The sequence below is a fragment of the Ranitomeya variabilis genome, chromosome 2 (assembly GCF_051348905.1).
Source record: "Ranitomeya variabilis isolate aRanVar5 chromosome 2, aRanVar5.hap1, whole genome shotgun sequence".
Taxonomy (NCBI): Eukaryota; Metazoa; Chordata; class Amphibia; order Anura; family Dendrobatidae; genus Ranitomeya; species Ranitomeya variabilis.
Window position 1 is genome coordinate 314,206,445 of NC_135233.1, and position 14,641 is coordinate 314,221,085.

Consider the following 14,641-nt stretch of genomic DNA (forward strand, 5'->3'; position numbering starts at 1 on the left):
GCGATGCACTTCTACTGGTCATTTGCTCTGGTACAAGACTACTGACTGATCAATCGGCCTGAGGAGGGTGCTGCTAGGTAGGAAGTACAGCGTGAGGCTGAGGAGCTGTAAGTTCTCCTCACGCCCCAATGCACTACCAGTCACTTTACACATCATAAATGGATCAAGTGTCTTATCTTTTAAAGGGCTACACAATCATATGAACAGTTTGGAAGGGAGGTAAAAGCCAAGTAGTGCGGCCTTCGGAGAAATGTTTAAAAGCATGGCTTTTAGGGTCCGTTCCCAAGTTCAGATTGCACACCCAAGATCTACAAAATAATAAGTCAATAAGAGTGCTCTTACAAGCCGATGCAAATGTATGAAGACCGACAGGCAATATGGTCGTTAGGGCGCCGTACAGTTTGTGTAAGGCTGGCAGATCACGCCTGGTTTACAATAGGAGGCATGCTGCCGACATTGATCAGCCGATAAATGAACACGGGCAATGATTGAGGACATGTTATTGGCCCATACAAAATGTAAAGAGCATCATAACGCGAGAAAAAAAAGAAACAATAAAATGAAAGCTGGAAGCATACCTCTACAGCCTTCACCTTGCCTTAGATCAACTCCCAGAGTCATATCCCATCTATGGGCAATTTCATAAGCATTCTAAAAACTAATGAAATTATAAAATATAGAAGTTACAGTAAAAGGGTTTTCTGTCCTCACATGCAGTTTACTGTAAAAAACAACAAAAACAAAACAAACAAACCATCTTTACTCACCCTCCCCAGGTCCAACGATGAGTCAGCACTGCTGCGCCCGGTGAGCGTTGTGGCATAAAGTGCCGACGTGTGTAGCTGTCTTGCTGGTTGGATGCAGAGCTGTGGACGTAACATCAGAGCTGCAGACAAGAACAGGCTCTGGGAGCAGGGGTGGAGGCTCAATGATGGACCAGGGGAGGGTGATTAAAGGTTAGTTTGCAATTATACAACAAGCTGCGCCTAGGAAAAACTCTCCAAAACATTAAAGAACAAGAAAAGTTACATCACACTAATTTTGTTTTGGTAAATGAATATTTAGCTTTGGTAGGCCGTAGAGGCCTAGGTACATGTAAATGAACCAGACTACAACTGGTAGGCCGGGATCACACATACGCGAGATACAGCCGAGTCTCGCAGGTGAAATCCCTCCTCTGGCGCCTGCCCTCCGGAGCAGAGCGTGCAGCTCCTTGTATTGCTGTGCGGCTGCACGCTCCGCTCCTTAACGCCGGCGCCAGAGGAGGGATTTCACCTGCGAGACTCGGCCGTATCTCGTGTATGTGTGATCCCGGCCGTAGGGGGATGCTCATGAGGTTATCAGACTATTCAGAAAAGATCACCCTTGTGCACTCAAAGTACTAGGTAGAAAGCAGAAGCTGACTCAGAGAACAATGTTAGTAACAACAGAAGAGTCACTTTACACTTTTCAGAAATGACGAAGTAAAATAATGTCGCCTTTCATTGACATTTATTCCACAGGAAGCTTGCCTTCAGGAATACATAATCTGTAAGTGGTCTGATGGCCGGGTACTTTTACCCTGTCACTGATGCATCTTTTAGGAATTATTTGGAAACATGTGAAAGAGACAACTGTGATGATAAAAGGATTCTCCCTGAAAGAGGCTGTCATTACAGGATAACCCTTTTGTGAAAGGACCCAATGACCTAAAAAAAAAAACCAAAACACGACATTTCCCTCCCGAACTGGTGCTGCTCCTCCGCTGCTGATGGGCTGCAGGGTTCACATGACATAATGTCACAAGATTTCTGTGGGAGACAGTGCTCAGAGCAGCGCCAGTGCCGGACGTTCAGAACAACCCATCAATGGACCTAGAGTGCTGGAAAAAGAATATATATATATATATATATATATATATATATATATATATATATATATATATATATATATATATATATATACATATATACATACACACACTTATCTTGTGAACTGGAGCCATCGCTCTGCCGGTCTTCACCTGTAAATAATGTCACGTGGCTGCTGATCAGCTGCTGCGTCCTCGTTTTTGTTCTTCCACTTGGACAAAACTGAGAATGCTGCAGCCCATCAGTGGCCCCTAGTTATCACAAGACCCGTGGGGGGGACAATGGGCTGAGAGTAGAATATGTCGGTGTGCTGCCCATGTAAAAAAAACGGAGGGCACCCATGCAACTAACGCTCAGCTCCCTCTGGAGTTCCCATCCTATGAGCAGAAAATTGGAATTCATTTTGACAACAAATCCGTTGGAAAACAGATGCAAAGCAGAAGGTGAAGCAGGTGGGCCGCATTGACTACACTGGGGTCTGTTTGATTTTCCCACAACTTTGCAGGCACACAAAAACGGGGGCAATTTAAAGAGTTGTTCTATGTCCTCAGTCAGGAGCGCACCACCACCCTGCGGTCAGCACTCCTGTTGGGATGAGAGTCATCACTGTGCCGCCGGAGAGGAACGCTGCGTTCTCCGATGATCCTGGATGAGGCAGCTTAGCCTCCGCAGCGTTAGAAAGCACCGACACTGAAGCTTGCCGGACACAGCAATCCAGCCGTCTTCAGGGCAGTGGTTACAAGCTGTAGGACCGAGCTTGGAAGCACTGCGCTCCTTGTGAAGGAGATCGGCCACTGCTGGTTACCTGGGCAACGAGCAGTAATCTAGAACATTAAATATCCCTCTGTTCTTGATAATGGAGAGGATTTTTAACAACAAGCACTTTGTAATGTTACCTTTTGATGATGAGGAAACAACCCCTTTAATATAGGGTTGTCCAAAAGTGAACAAGGGATAAAACTTGACCAATGTCAAACGGATATGTAACAAATGACAGACAGCCCCGGCAGTCAGCAGCTGATGTTTAGCGAAGCGCTGCTCAAAGTCACCTGACCGCTGCAGCCAATCACAGCAGCGCTCTGGCGATATCACCGCTTCCTGACCCCGCACTTAGTCTAGGTGTGTCGGTAGGTGAGTAGCGCTGGATTTAGGGATTTGTTTTTACATATTCTGTGTCCAGAGCAGTTTTATTTTCCCCGTGTTATTCCCCCCCAACAAATGTAAACAAGAGGACCCTTTAATGACTAGAAAATGTACTGACGGGACCCTGAGAAAGTAGGGTGGCAGAGCTGCAGAGTCCATTTATGGTGAGGACACCAGACCCTGGGAGTGGGAGCACAGCTGGGTGACTACCTCACCGGGGCGGCCATATTGGCTGTCATCCTACTTTCCCGGGGACAGATGCATAGAATGTGATAGATACAAATATGTCAGAAAATGCAGGAGGCAAAGTCAGATCCTCTGGTCACGAGTGGGTTAAGTCCAGAGGGTAAAGCCTTAAAGGCATCATGCCCTGCCCAGTATAGAGATGACAGGATATATGTGGACAACCTAAAAGGGGAGGGTTAGATGCTAGGTGCCAGCGGAGGAGGCGGCGGGAGGACCGGTGCCCGGAGGCGGCAGGACCGGTGCCCGCTGCACGCACGGAATATGAATGGAGGGAGGGGAAGTTTGCAAGTCATTATGTGCAGCTGCAGGCCTGGAGCCAGCGCGGGCCCGGAGCGCCATCCCTGCCCGTGGAGGACGCCCCGGCCGGGGATGCACAGGCCTCACCTTGTAGAAGGCTCCATTGGAGCCCCGCACCTCCACCACCAGCTCCTCCATGTTGCTCGGCGCGATGCCCTGGTCACTGGCTGCGGATAAGGCGGTCCCTCCAGGCCTGTGTCTCCTCTCGTCAGTGGTTGGACCGCAGCATGAGCGCCGCTGGCCGGCCGTCCCCTCTCCTCCTCCTCCCGGGAAATGAAACCGAAACGGGCCCCCGTCTGGCGAAAGGATTCCCCCTACACCCGCCTCGAATGTAAACATTAAAACGAGATCACGTGACGGAGGCCGCGGCTGCGAGCACGCCCATTCAGAAACAGCGGGCGCAGCCTAACCTGGTGGCTCCGTGACGTCAGCGCCGATAGACAGCGGCGGGGACCAACAGCAAGGCGACGATCGCTGGCCTCGTCCAATCAGATCGCACACCACTGCTGGTTATTTATTTATATAGTCGGAGTGTGTGGAGCGGGCGCGGATGACGTCAGGCATAGGGGTGGGACGTTCTGCCGGGGGTTGCCATGGAGGTGAGGGAGCAGACAGGGGTGTGGCTGAGGAGCGCGTCTGGCGGCGGGAGAGGAACGCGAGGGATGGGGGAGAGAGGCCGCCGGGACTGGCCTGTGTGCCCCGGTACCCACCGCTACAGTGGGCAATGTGGGGAAACTGCTGAATGCAATCCTCCCGTGTGCTGTCTCCGTGATGACCTTCAGGGAGTGTAACCCGAGAGCAGGACCTGCACCACAGGCCACCGTGAGGGCGTAATCCAGTCACTTTCCTTAGAGGGAACGTGGTATAAAACTAACAATAGAAAAATGTGAAACCTTAATGTTTCTTATAATTTAGCACAGAATAAAATGTGAAAATAATTTTTAAAGACAGGAAAGATAACTAATTTTTAAAGGGAATCTGCCTCCCCCCCAGGACGTATGACCTATTACTATGGGCATACAGGTAATAGTAAATGTTATACTAGTGCTACCTGTATGCCCATAGTAATGGTCTGACTGAGAAATGTTATATTCTGGCTTTATGCTAATGATTCCTTCCAGGCTTTGAGGCGTGTGATGCTGTAAAAAATCCTGCCTCCTCCCATGTCAGTTATGACCCCGGAATCCTGCGCCCCCTCAAAACAGCCGTACCTCCTCCTCCCTTTTATGGGTGCTGCATTCAGGGATCTTCTACATATGCGCCAATAAGATGCTCTCCCCACTTCCTCCCTGCATGGTCATTGCTATGTACACATGGTTCCTAGCGATGACTATGCATGGAGGAAGTGGGGAGAGCATCTTATGGGTGCACACCGGAGCTGAAGTCGCCTGCACAGAAGATTCATGAAAACAGTGCCCATGGAAGGCAGAGGTATGGATTTTTCAGGGCGCAGGATTCTGGGGCCATAACTGACATGGGAGGAAGGTAGTATTGCAGTGAAGACAGGAGGCAAGGATTTCTTACAGCAACACGCCCTGAAGCCTGGAAGAAATCATTAACATAAAGAATATAACATTTCTCAACAAGACCGTTAATATGGGTATACAGGTAGAAATGTTAAACGAGTCCTATTACCTGTGCCTACATTAAAGGGAACCTGTCACCCCCAAAAATCGTATATGAGCTAAGCCCACTGGCATCAGGGGCTTATCTACAGTGTTCTGTAACTTGAAAGGTAAGAATAACAGGTTATATTCACCCAGGGGCGGTCCGGGTCCGATGGGCGTCGCGGTGCTGGTCCAGCGCCTCCTATCTTCATACGATCCCGTCCTCTTCTTTTTTTTTTTTTTTCCTGCTCCGGCGCAGGCATACTTTGTCTTCCCTGTTGAGGGCAGCGTAAAGTACTGCACTATGCATGCGCCAGGAAAGGTCAGAGAGGCCCGGCACCTGTGCACTGCAGTACTTTGCTCTGCCCTCAACAGGACAAACAAAGTATGCCCGCGCAGGAGCCGTAGCGTGAAGACAAGAAAACGTCATCGTAAGAAGATGGGAGGCCTCGGACCCGAACCAGCACCGCCCTTGGGTGAGTATAATCTAAACTCTTTTTCTCATCTTTCAGGATACATCCGGGGGCTTATCTACAGCATTACAGAATATTGTAGATAAGCCCCTGATGCCGGTGGCCGTAGCTCATACTCGAATTTTGGGGTGACAGGTTCCCTTTAAAGTTTGCGGGTTTCCACTTTTAAACACTAGGAGGAGCAGCTGCTGACACGTGGCATCAGCCCCCGCTCTGACTGACTGCAGGATCAGCCTTAGGTGCCAGGGAGGATCAGAAGCTTTTAGGGTATGTGCACACGTAGAATGGTCCACTGCGGATTTGATAAATCCGCAGGGCAAAAACACTGCGTTTTACCTGCGGCTTTACCACGGTTTTTGTGCGGATTCCACTGCGGTATTGCACCTGCGGTTTTCTATTATGGAGCAGGTGTATTCCGCACAAAGAACTGACATGCTGCGGAATGTAAACCGCTGCGTTTCCGCCCTTTTTTTTCCGCAGCATGGGCACTGCGGATTGCATTTCCCATAGGTTTACATTGTACTGTAAACGCATAGGAAACTGCTGCGGAACCGCAGCAAAATCCGCAGCGTGTGCACATAGCCTAAAGCTGCAGTTTAACCCATATCTGTAGGTTGATAGTGTTTTATTCACGTGACTGATTCCCCTGAAGTGTGACTCCTGAATCCAAAAGTAGAAAGGAATGATAGGTCCTAGCTGGTTTCAGGGTGGAGTAGTATTACAAATCGAGTTAGGGATCCAGCAACTCCCAAATAAATAAAAAAAATGAAAAAGTCATATTTATTTCCAAATCTTTAGTTTATGATTAAGAGTTTAAAACTCGTCATTCATGTGATTTTTTTTTTTTTTTTTTTTTTTTTCACTTTTCCCTTCTATTTTTCTCACCATTTTTTTTAAAGATTTGAAAATAAAACTTGACTTAAAGGGGTACTCCCATCTCCAAAATCCTATCCCAATATCTAGTAGGTATAATAATAATTATAACAAATACCGGTACCTCCAATTACAAATGTATAGTTTTTCTGATTCGCTATGTCTCTCTCATGTGCAGGCATGGCAGGACAGTTAGCTAGTTGCTAGTGGTCGTAACCATGGATACTTAAGAGGTCCTGCAATGCCTGTACATGAAGAAATATCGCGAATCAGGAGAACTAATTCTAATTGGAGGTATTTTCTAATATTATTACACCTATTACATGGTGGGATAGGATCTTGGAGATGGGAATACACCCCTAAGTTTGTTTTCTTTTGGGTTTCTGGATTGATTTTTAGCGTGTGTGACGCCACTCCTCCCCTCTCCTTCTGGGCGTTTGCAAAAGGATAAGAAAGGATGAAGTTTAGGATCTCCGTGCGGAGACATTTTGTTGATGACTGCAAAGTGATACTGACATGTAAATCGTGACCCTGAGGATGGCCGGCAGCACCAATTCTGGCTGTCCGGCTAATTGAGGTTTCTTTAACGGACGCCCCTCATGCAGTGCAGTATAAGCAAGCAGTGAATAAACGCAATTCCTCCATTGTGGGGTTCATTGTATGAAGAAAATGACCTGGTAATGTGATTCTCCAGGTCGGTATGATTCCGAAGATTGTTTAAAAAAAAAAAAATCCCAAAGATTTCTTTTTTCAGTATTTTTCTGTGGGAGGGCTGCTGTTGTGTAGAGTGCTGATATGTTTATTTGGGGTACGTATGATGATTTGATTACTTATTGCATTTTTTTTTTTTTGCCAGGCAAGTTGACCAAAAAAACCAGTTCTGGTATTTTTCTGTTTATTACCTTTCCATTAAGTTACAGTTTTATATTTTGATAGCCTGGACTTTTTATGTGTCCGGCGATGCCTCATGTGTTTGTTTTTATAGATTTATTTGTTGTATCTCAGCCGTCTGTATCGCACAATAGGATTAGATACACAACTCGGGACTGTCGCGCTCAGAGCACAGTAGTTACCAGTGAGGTCTCGTCCGGGCACCCGCGCTGCAGGCAAGGTTTTATCCTATGATGTGTGCCACTGGATGAAGTCACCTCCTCAGCCCAAGTGCTCAGTGCCGGGCTCCACCTACAGCTGTAAACTTGGTACAACGGGCGAGGGCATGCCCAGTCACAGCCAATGAAACCATGCATATGAAATGGGGTCAGACACCGACCACTATTCTCTATGCCCTGTGGCTGCCATGTTTGCTATGTGTAGGTGTTAAGCCGGGGTCACACTTGCGAGTGCAATGCGAGAAACTCATCAATACCCCTCACTGCCGGCGGCACTCGGGACCGGAGTGTTCAGCTGCACAGAAATACATACAGCCGCACGCTCCGGTCCCGTGTGCCGGTATTGATGCGAGAGACTCGCGCTGGACACGCAAGGGTGACCCCGGCCTTATACTCTGACACTCACACAATAATGGCAAATAACAATGGCAGCCTCCAGTGCCTGAGTTGAAATGTTTTATCCCCTTAGTGACCGGGCCACATTTTTGAAATTTGACCAGTGTCCCTTTATCAAATCAACATATGTCCAATTGTACTACGGGCACTTCATCACAATGAAACAACCAATCCCATATGAAATAATATGTAGGACAAAGCGATCACAATCGTTATATTAAAAAAATAAATTTTATTAATTACACCATAAAAGCAATATAATAAAAAAAACACACGCCCCCGGAAGAAGCTGGCGGCGAAACGCACGTTGGGGTAAGGGGACACCACAAGCACCATCACAATCTACTGGGTAATTATCTCATCACTATTATCGTTTGGTACATCAAAATGGTTTGTGTGGCAGAGATTGTTATGTAGACAGTGTAATTGATTGTTATAACATATCTCCTGTGTACCTTGGTGTTACCATACACAAGGTTCCTTCCTTGTTTACCATCTTTTAGCCACATTCAAGGGGTGTACGGATTGTGTGATATATTCTTATGGAGTATTGTCTCCTAAAGGGGCTTCTATTTAGAAATTGTGGACATTACATGGTCTAGTACATATTGACATTAAGACTGCACATAACATGCGCATGCTACAGCGCAATACTATTTATATTATTTATACAGCAGAGGTTATATATACAGTAACTATTTGTATTCTCCTTGACCCCCTTTTTTGGAGTTTGATATTTGAAGTATGATGTGCTCTAGCATCCCCTAGATGGCATTTTGCTTTTAATTATTGTTTTTTATTATCTTGCTTTTATGGTGTAATTAATGCAATTGAATTTTTTTATATAACGGTTGGGATCTCTTCTTTGTCCTCCAGTGTCCCTTTATGTGTTAATAACTCTGGAACACTTCCACAGATCCCAGTGATTTTGAGATTGTTTTTTTTTTCTTGACACATTGTATTTTATGATAATGGGAAATTTAGGTCGATATGTTTTGTGTTTATAAAAAATATCAGAAATTTGACAACTGTGGGGAAAAAAAGCAATTTTCAAACTTTGAATAATTCACTATGTAACAAATTTTCATTTTTTGTTTGTCCTTGGGTTCCAGTGGTGTTTTCCCAATCACTTATGTCTAAAGTGAAAAGACAATGGCAAAAATTCCCAACAAAGTTTGCTTTTGTGGTCAGGATATTGATGATTTGAAATCTGTTTTCTCGAACATTAGCAAAATGTGCAATGTTGTGCAGACCATGAGAAGCTTCCGGAAATGCGAGAACCGTCGATTAAGTAATATCAATACAGGATCCTTAATTGTCCATTTCTGTTTGTGTTGCAGCTGATACATACCTGCATTTAATATAGATGGGATCAAGAGGTTGTAAGTATCCGGCGGAGGCATTTTGCTACATTTGTGGCGAATTTATAAAAAAAGAGCTAAAAGATACAACGCGGCGGCATCTTCTAAGATGTGTGAGGCCTACAGAGCCTACTTTAGCATGCTTGTAGGGGATCAAGACAAGCCATGGGCGCCTTGTTTAACATGTGAATACTGCAAGAGAACTCTTGAGGGTAAGGTGAACAATTGTTGATGGCTGAGATATCAAGATTTTAATTTTTTTAATTCCTCATTACAGCTTAAAAGAACTGTTAAAATAAGTGCAACAATTTTTGCTGCTATAGAAGAACATGTATAATTGTATATCATACAGTTCAATACACTTATATATCTTATTCTCATGTTTAATAGCAGGCTGGTACAGAGGAGAAAAAAGGGCAATAAAGTTTGCTATCCCACAAATTTGGCGAATGCCTACTGACCACGTCAACAACTGTTACTTCTGTATGGTGGCCCCATCCAAGTGTCGAACTGGCAAGCTTGGATGGGGCCAAGCGTCGATCTGGAGAGATGTGCAACTGGTTCAGACTATGATAAAGAACTGGAAAAATGGGATGTAGGATGTCTCTCAAAGTACATATCTTGTATGCTCATCTTGACAAATTCAATGAAAACATGGGGGCTTACTCAAAAGAGCAAGGCAAGCGCTTTCATCAGAATATAAAGGACTTTGAACGATGCTACCAAGGACAGAATAACGAGAACATGATGGGAGACAATATTTGGGGGTTGATTCGTGAAAGTGTTTTGCAGTATAATCATAAATCGACAAAATCTACTCACTTCTAAACTAAACTTCTTGCTCATTTTGGCCAATATTAAATGCATATACAATGCACCCCTGTTGAGGGCAGAGCAAAGTACTGCAATGCACAGGCGCCGGGCCTCTCTGACCTTTCCCGGCACCTGCGCACTGCAGTACTTTGCTCTGCCCTCAACAGGGCAGGCAAAGTACGCCTGCGCCGGAGCCGAGGCAGGAAGACAAGAGGAGGACAGGATCGTATGAAGATAGGAGGCGCCGGACCGGGACGTCTGTCGGACCCGGTACGCAGAAAAGACCCTGATGCCGGCAGCCTTGGCTCATATACGATTTTTGGGGTGACAGATTCCCTTTAATCCAGATAGTCCTAACACAGAAAAAACATTAATAAATAATATTTCCCTCGTGTATGCTTCTAAATGGGCACCATTTGCAAAGTTATCTTATTTTAGCATTTTAGGAGGTTTAAAACTAGCTGCAATTTTGCTTTTTACTCTTCGCAATGACGGCACCCACATGATAGGGATCCGCCCGTAGGAACAGGAAATGTACAGAAATAAAAGGGGGTGGTCCACCTCTCCTCTTCAGTTGGTTTCCTGTTCCTATAGGAACGGAAGGAGCAAGAACCTATGTAAAAGAAGACCTACCTGGCCCAATGCATGCCGCCTGTGCAGGGGCTGCGGTTCCAGAAGCAGCGCTGGGGGAGCCCTGTCTAGCAGTCTCCCCCTCGTCTGGGCTAGGTACAGGAGACCGGATCCGGTAACCGCTGGCCTCACGGAGCACCATGCGGCAAGCTGCCATTTCCAGGAAGGTGCGTGATTTGTGTGAAGCCAGGGTTTGAGTGAGGCCGCCCTGGCTCACACGGGAGTGAGGAGTCCGGCACTGGCCACCCGGCTCCTCTGGTTAACCGGTATCTGCGCAATTTCAGGGAAGTAAAAGGCCGGTCCGCATATGCACAGTAGACCGTTAAAGCGCTCCCTGCCCCGCAAGTGGCTGAATAACTTCCGGGGATCCGGAGGAGGTGATACAATTGGCAGGGTGCACTGTGCATGCGCAAAAAAAAAAAAAGCCTGGGAGGTAACTAAATATTGGTAGCTATAGTGCCACCAGTGTGCTAAACATGTCATCCCCAGGTGAACATGAGGCGCACCCACCAGCGGTGGACTTACAGGAGCATACTGTGGGTAAAAGCAGTGGATGCTCCAGAGAAGAAGGCTCCATGGAGAGGAGTTTGAGAGGTGGAACATCGAACGCACCCAGCACTCGGACTCTCGACCTCCAGAACCCGTACCGTATAAGCTTCACTGGGTGAGTGTGTGGGGCTCTACCTATTAAGCTAAATCCCCCCTTTCTTTCTGTATACTTCCCTGTTTCAGACCAAGAAAGCAAAAAAGTCTAAGCATAAGGAGTGTGCACTGTGCAGGCAGCCCCTTCTGACTCCTCCCCCATAAGACTGTCAGGGCTGTATTAGGCTACGTTCACATTTGCGGCCAGCGCCGCAGCGTCGGGCGCCGCAGCGGCGCCGCATGCGTCATGCGCCCCTATATTTAACATGGGGGCGCATGGACATGCGGCGCACTTGCGTTTTGCGCCGCATGCGTCGCTGCGGCGCCCGCGTCGGGGCGCAGAGGACGCAGCAAGTTGCATTTTTGCTGCGTCCAAATTCAATGAAAAAAACGACGCATGCGGCGCAAAACGCAGCGTTGTGCATGCGTTTTGCTGCGTTTTTGTTTGCGTTGTGCGCTGCGGCGCCGACGCTGCGGCGCACAACGCAAATGTGAACGTAGCCTTAGTGAGATGCTGCAGGGTGATGCTGCGGTAACATCAACAGACATTTGTATGGTGATAAGGGAGGAGCTTCAGGCCTTAGGCCAGACCAAGACACCCAAAAGCCAGGTGAGTAAAAGGAAAAAGATCCCCCCCATAACCAGTTCAGAGTCTGATAGTGACCAAGAACAGGCTTCTGACTCCTTGCAGTTGTCTTCATCCTCTTTCATCTGATGTAGAGGGGCATTCATACTTTTCTATAGAAAGTATAGAGAACTTAGTTAAGTCAGTTAGAAACGCTATGGGGTGCACAGATGCAAAAGAAACCCGAACAACTCAGGACAAAATGTTTGCGGAACTTGCTCAGAGAAAGAGGAAAGCCTTCCCTGTTATTGTGGCAGGTAAAGCATCTGGTAAAGAGGGAATGGGATAAACAAAACCAGAGGGGCTTCCTTCCCTCGGCTTCTAAAAGGAAATATCTGTTTAGTGACGAGGAATTGCTAACCTGGACCAAAGTCCCTAAAGTGGACGCGGCAGTAGCCTCCATATCTAAACAAACAACTCTACCAGTGGAGGATGTTGGGGTGTTATATGACCCACTTGATCGTAGAGCAGAGACCTCTTAAGAGGGCGTGGAAAGCCTCTACGGGGACATTTAAGCCAGCCGTATCCAGCACTTGTACGGCAAGATCAATGTTGTTATGGATAGATCAGTTTGAACAGGAGATTGAGCAGAAAGTGCCCCGGGAAAAATTGTTATCCGCCATTCCGTTAATAAGAGGAGCGGCTGCATTCCTAGTGGATGCATCAGCCGATTCTTGCGCCAGACGCGTTTTGTGGCCTAGGCTACTTTCACATTAGCGTCGTGCACTGCACGTCCCAATGCGACGTTGCAGCGCACCGACGCATACTGTGCAAGCGCCGCACAACGGGGGCAGCGGATGCTGTTTTTCAACGCATCCGCTGCCCCATTGTGAGGTGCGGGGGGGTGGAGTTCTGGCCGCGACGCACCAAAAAACGTTACATGCAACGTTTTTTTGGTGGCGACGGTCGGATGCAACCATCGCACGACGGTTGCGACGTGTGGCACTGCGTCGCTAATGCAAGTCAAGGAGAAAAAACACATCCTGCAAGCACTTTTGCAGGATGCGTTTTTTCTACAAAACGACGCATAGCGACGTGCAGTGCACGACGCTAGTGTGAAAGTAGCCTTAAGAAGGGAGACACGCACTCAAAAACGAAACTTTGTGCAATCCTGTGTCAGGGTGAGTTTCTCTTCGGAAGTGTTCTTGATGAGATCCCAAAGCAAAAGAAAGGAAAAAAAAAAAGGGGTTCCCTAATCAGTCTCTTACATTTTATTGGAGAGCGTTTAAGAGACGTCCATTTAATAAAAGGAAAACCTCAGGAAGCCAAGACCGTTGGGCAATGAAGGAGGTCAAAGAGTGACTATGTTCAAAGGACATTCTTCCCAGAAAGGTAGCAGGTTCCGATAGCCCAGACCCTCCAGTAGGAGGTAGACAAAAAATTTTCCACCAAAGATGGAAGGAAACAATAGCTAGTGCCTGGGTCCTGATCCTAGTAAAGTTCGGATTGGAATTGAAATTCTGTCAAATTCCTCATGAGTCATTCATTTTAAGATATCTTAAATCACCTGAACAACAAATGGCTCTTGAATCAGAAATTCTGAACTTTGTGTCCAAAAATGTACTAGTAGAAGTTCCAGTGGGTCAGGAAGGAAGGGGATTTTATTCCCCTTTGTTCCTGGTCTCTAAACCGGACAGGTCCTTTAGGACCATTATAAATTTAAAGAAGTTAAACTTTTCTTTTCAATCATAAATTCAAGATGGAGTCAACTAGTTCCACTATCATACTTTTATTTTCTAGATGCATGATGGCTGGATTGGATCTAAAAGATGCATATTATCATCTTCCTATACATGTCAAATACCAGCAGTATCTGAGTGGCAGTGATCCTGGCAGGGAGAGTCTGCCAGTTCGCAGCAATGCCCTTCGGTCTCTCCATGGCACCTCGAGTATTCATGAAAGTTATATTGGAGGTGATGTCCTTTTTACGGCAGCAGGATACATTGATTATACCATATTTAGATAATTTTCCTAGTTGGAAACTCGACCTCCCAATGTCTCTACAGGCGTTGGGATGGATTATCAATTTTGAAAAGTCCAGGCTGGTGCCACAGACCCTTCAGACTTTCCTGGGCCTTCATCTGGATTCCACAAATCAGAAATGTATGCTCTCAGAGGTAAAGAAATGAATGATAAAGGCGAAAGTTAGAATGGCAATGGGCAAACCTCGCATGTCCTTAAGAGAGGCTATGTAACTTTTAGGCTCCCTTACCTCCTGCAGTCAAATGGGCACAGTACCATACCTGGGTTTTGCAGCATGAGCTTCTCCGCAAGGAACAAAAATTGCGGAGTCATCTGGAGGGAGTAGTAACCTTGTCTGCAGAAGAGTAAGGCCATGTTCACACTTCGCGGTTTTTACCGCGGATCCGCGGCGATTTTGATGCTGCGGGTCCGCAGCAGTTTCCATAGCGTTTACATTAACATGTAAACCCTATGGAAACTGCAATGCACATGCTGCGGGAAAAACCGTGCAGAAACGCAGCGGTTTACAACCCGCAGCATGTCACTTCTTTGTGCAGAATCGCAGCGATTCTGCACCCATAGGAATGCATTGAACCGCTAACTTCCCGCATGGG

The 14,641-nt window shown here is 46.7% G+C and overlaps 1 protein-coding gene and 1 long non-coding RNA gene across 5 annotated transcripts in view; one reads left to right on the forward strand and one right to left on the reverse strand.

Annotated features, from left to right (window-relative positions):
- Positions 1 to 4,026, reverse strand: part of FMR1 (fragile X messenger ribonucleoprotein 1) — a 73,221-nt gene extending 69,195 nt beyond the window's left edge. For 2 of the 4 annotated variants that reach the window (XM_077285249.1, XM_077285248.1), the window contains exon 1: positions 3,947 to 4,026. Coding sequence is in view for 2 of the 4 variants with exons in the window: in XM_077285246.1 (XP_077141361.1) it covers positions 3,624 to 3,875 (252 nt within the window). In the remaining 2 variants the exon portion in view is untranslated. Of the gene's footprint in view, positions 1 to 3,623 lie in introns of all 4 variants that reach the window. The other 2 variants (XM_077285246.1, XM_077285247.1) reach the window with 2 other exon arrangements.
- Positions 4,027 to 4,081: 55 nt separating this feature from the next.
- Positions 4,082 to 14,641, forward strand: part of LOC143805697 (uncharacterized) — a 239,059-nt gene continuing 228,499 nt past the window's right edge. Inside the window, exon 1 of the long non-coding RNA XR_013221306.1 lies at positions 4,082 to 4,135. This is a non-coding gene — a long non-coding RNA (uncharacterized LOC143805697). The remainder of the gene's footprint in view (positions 4,136 to 14,641) is intronic.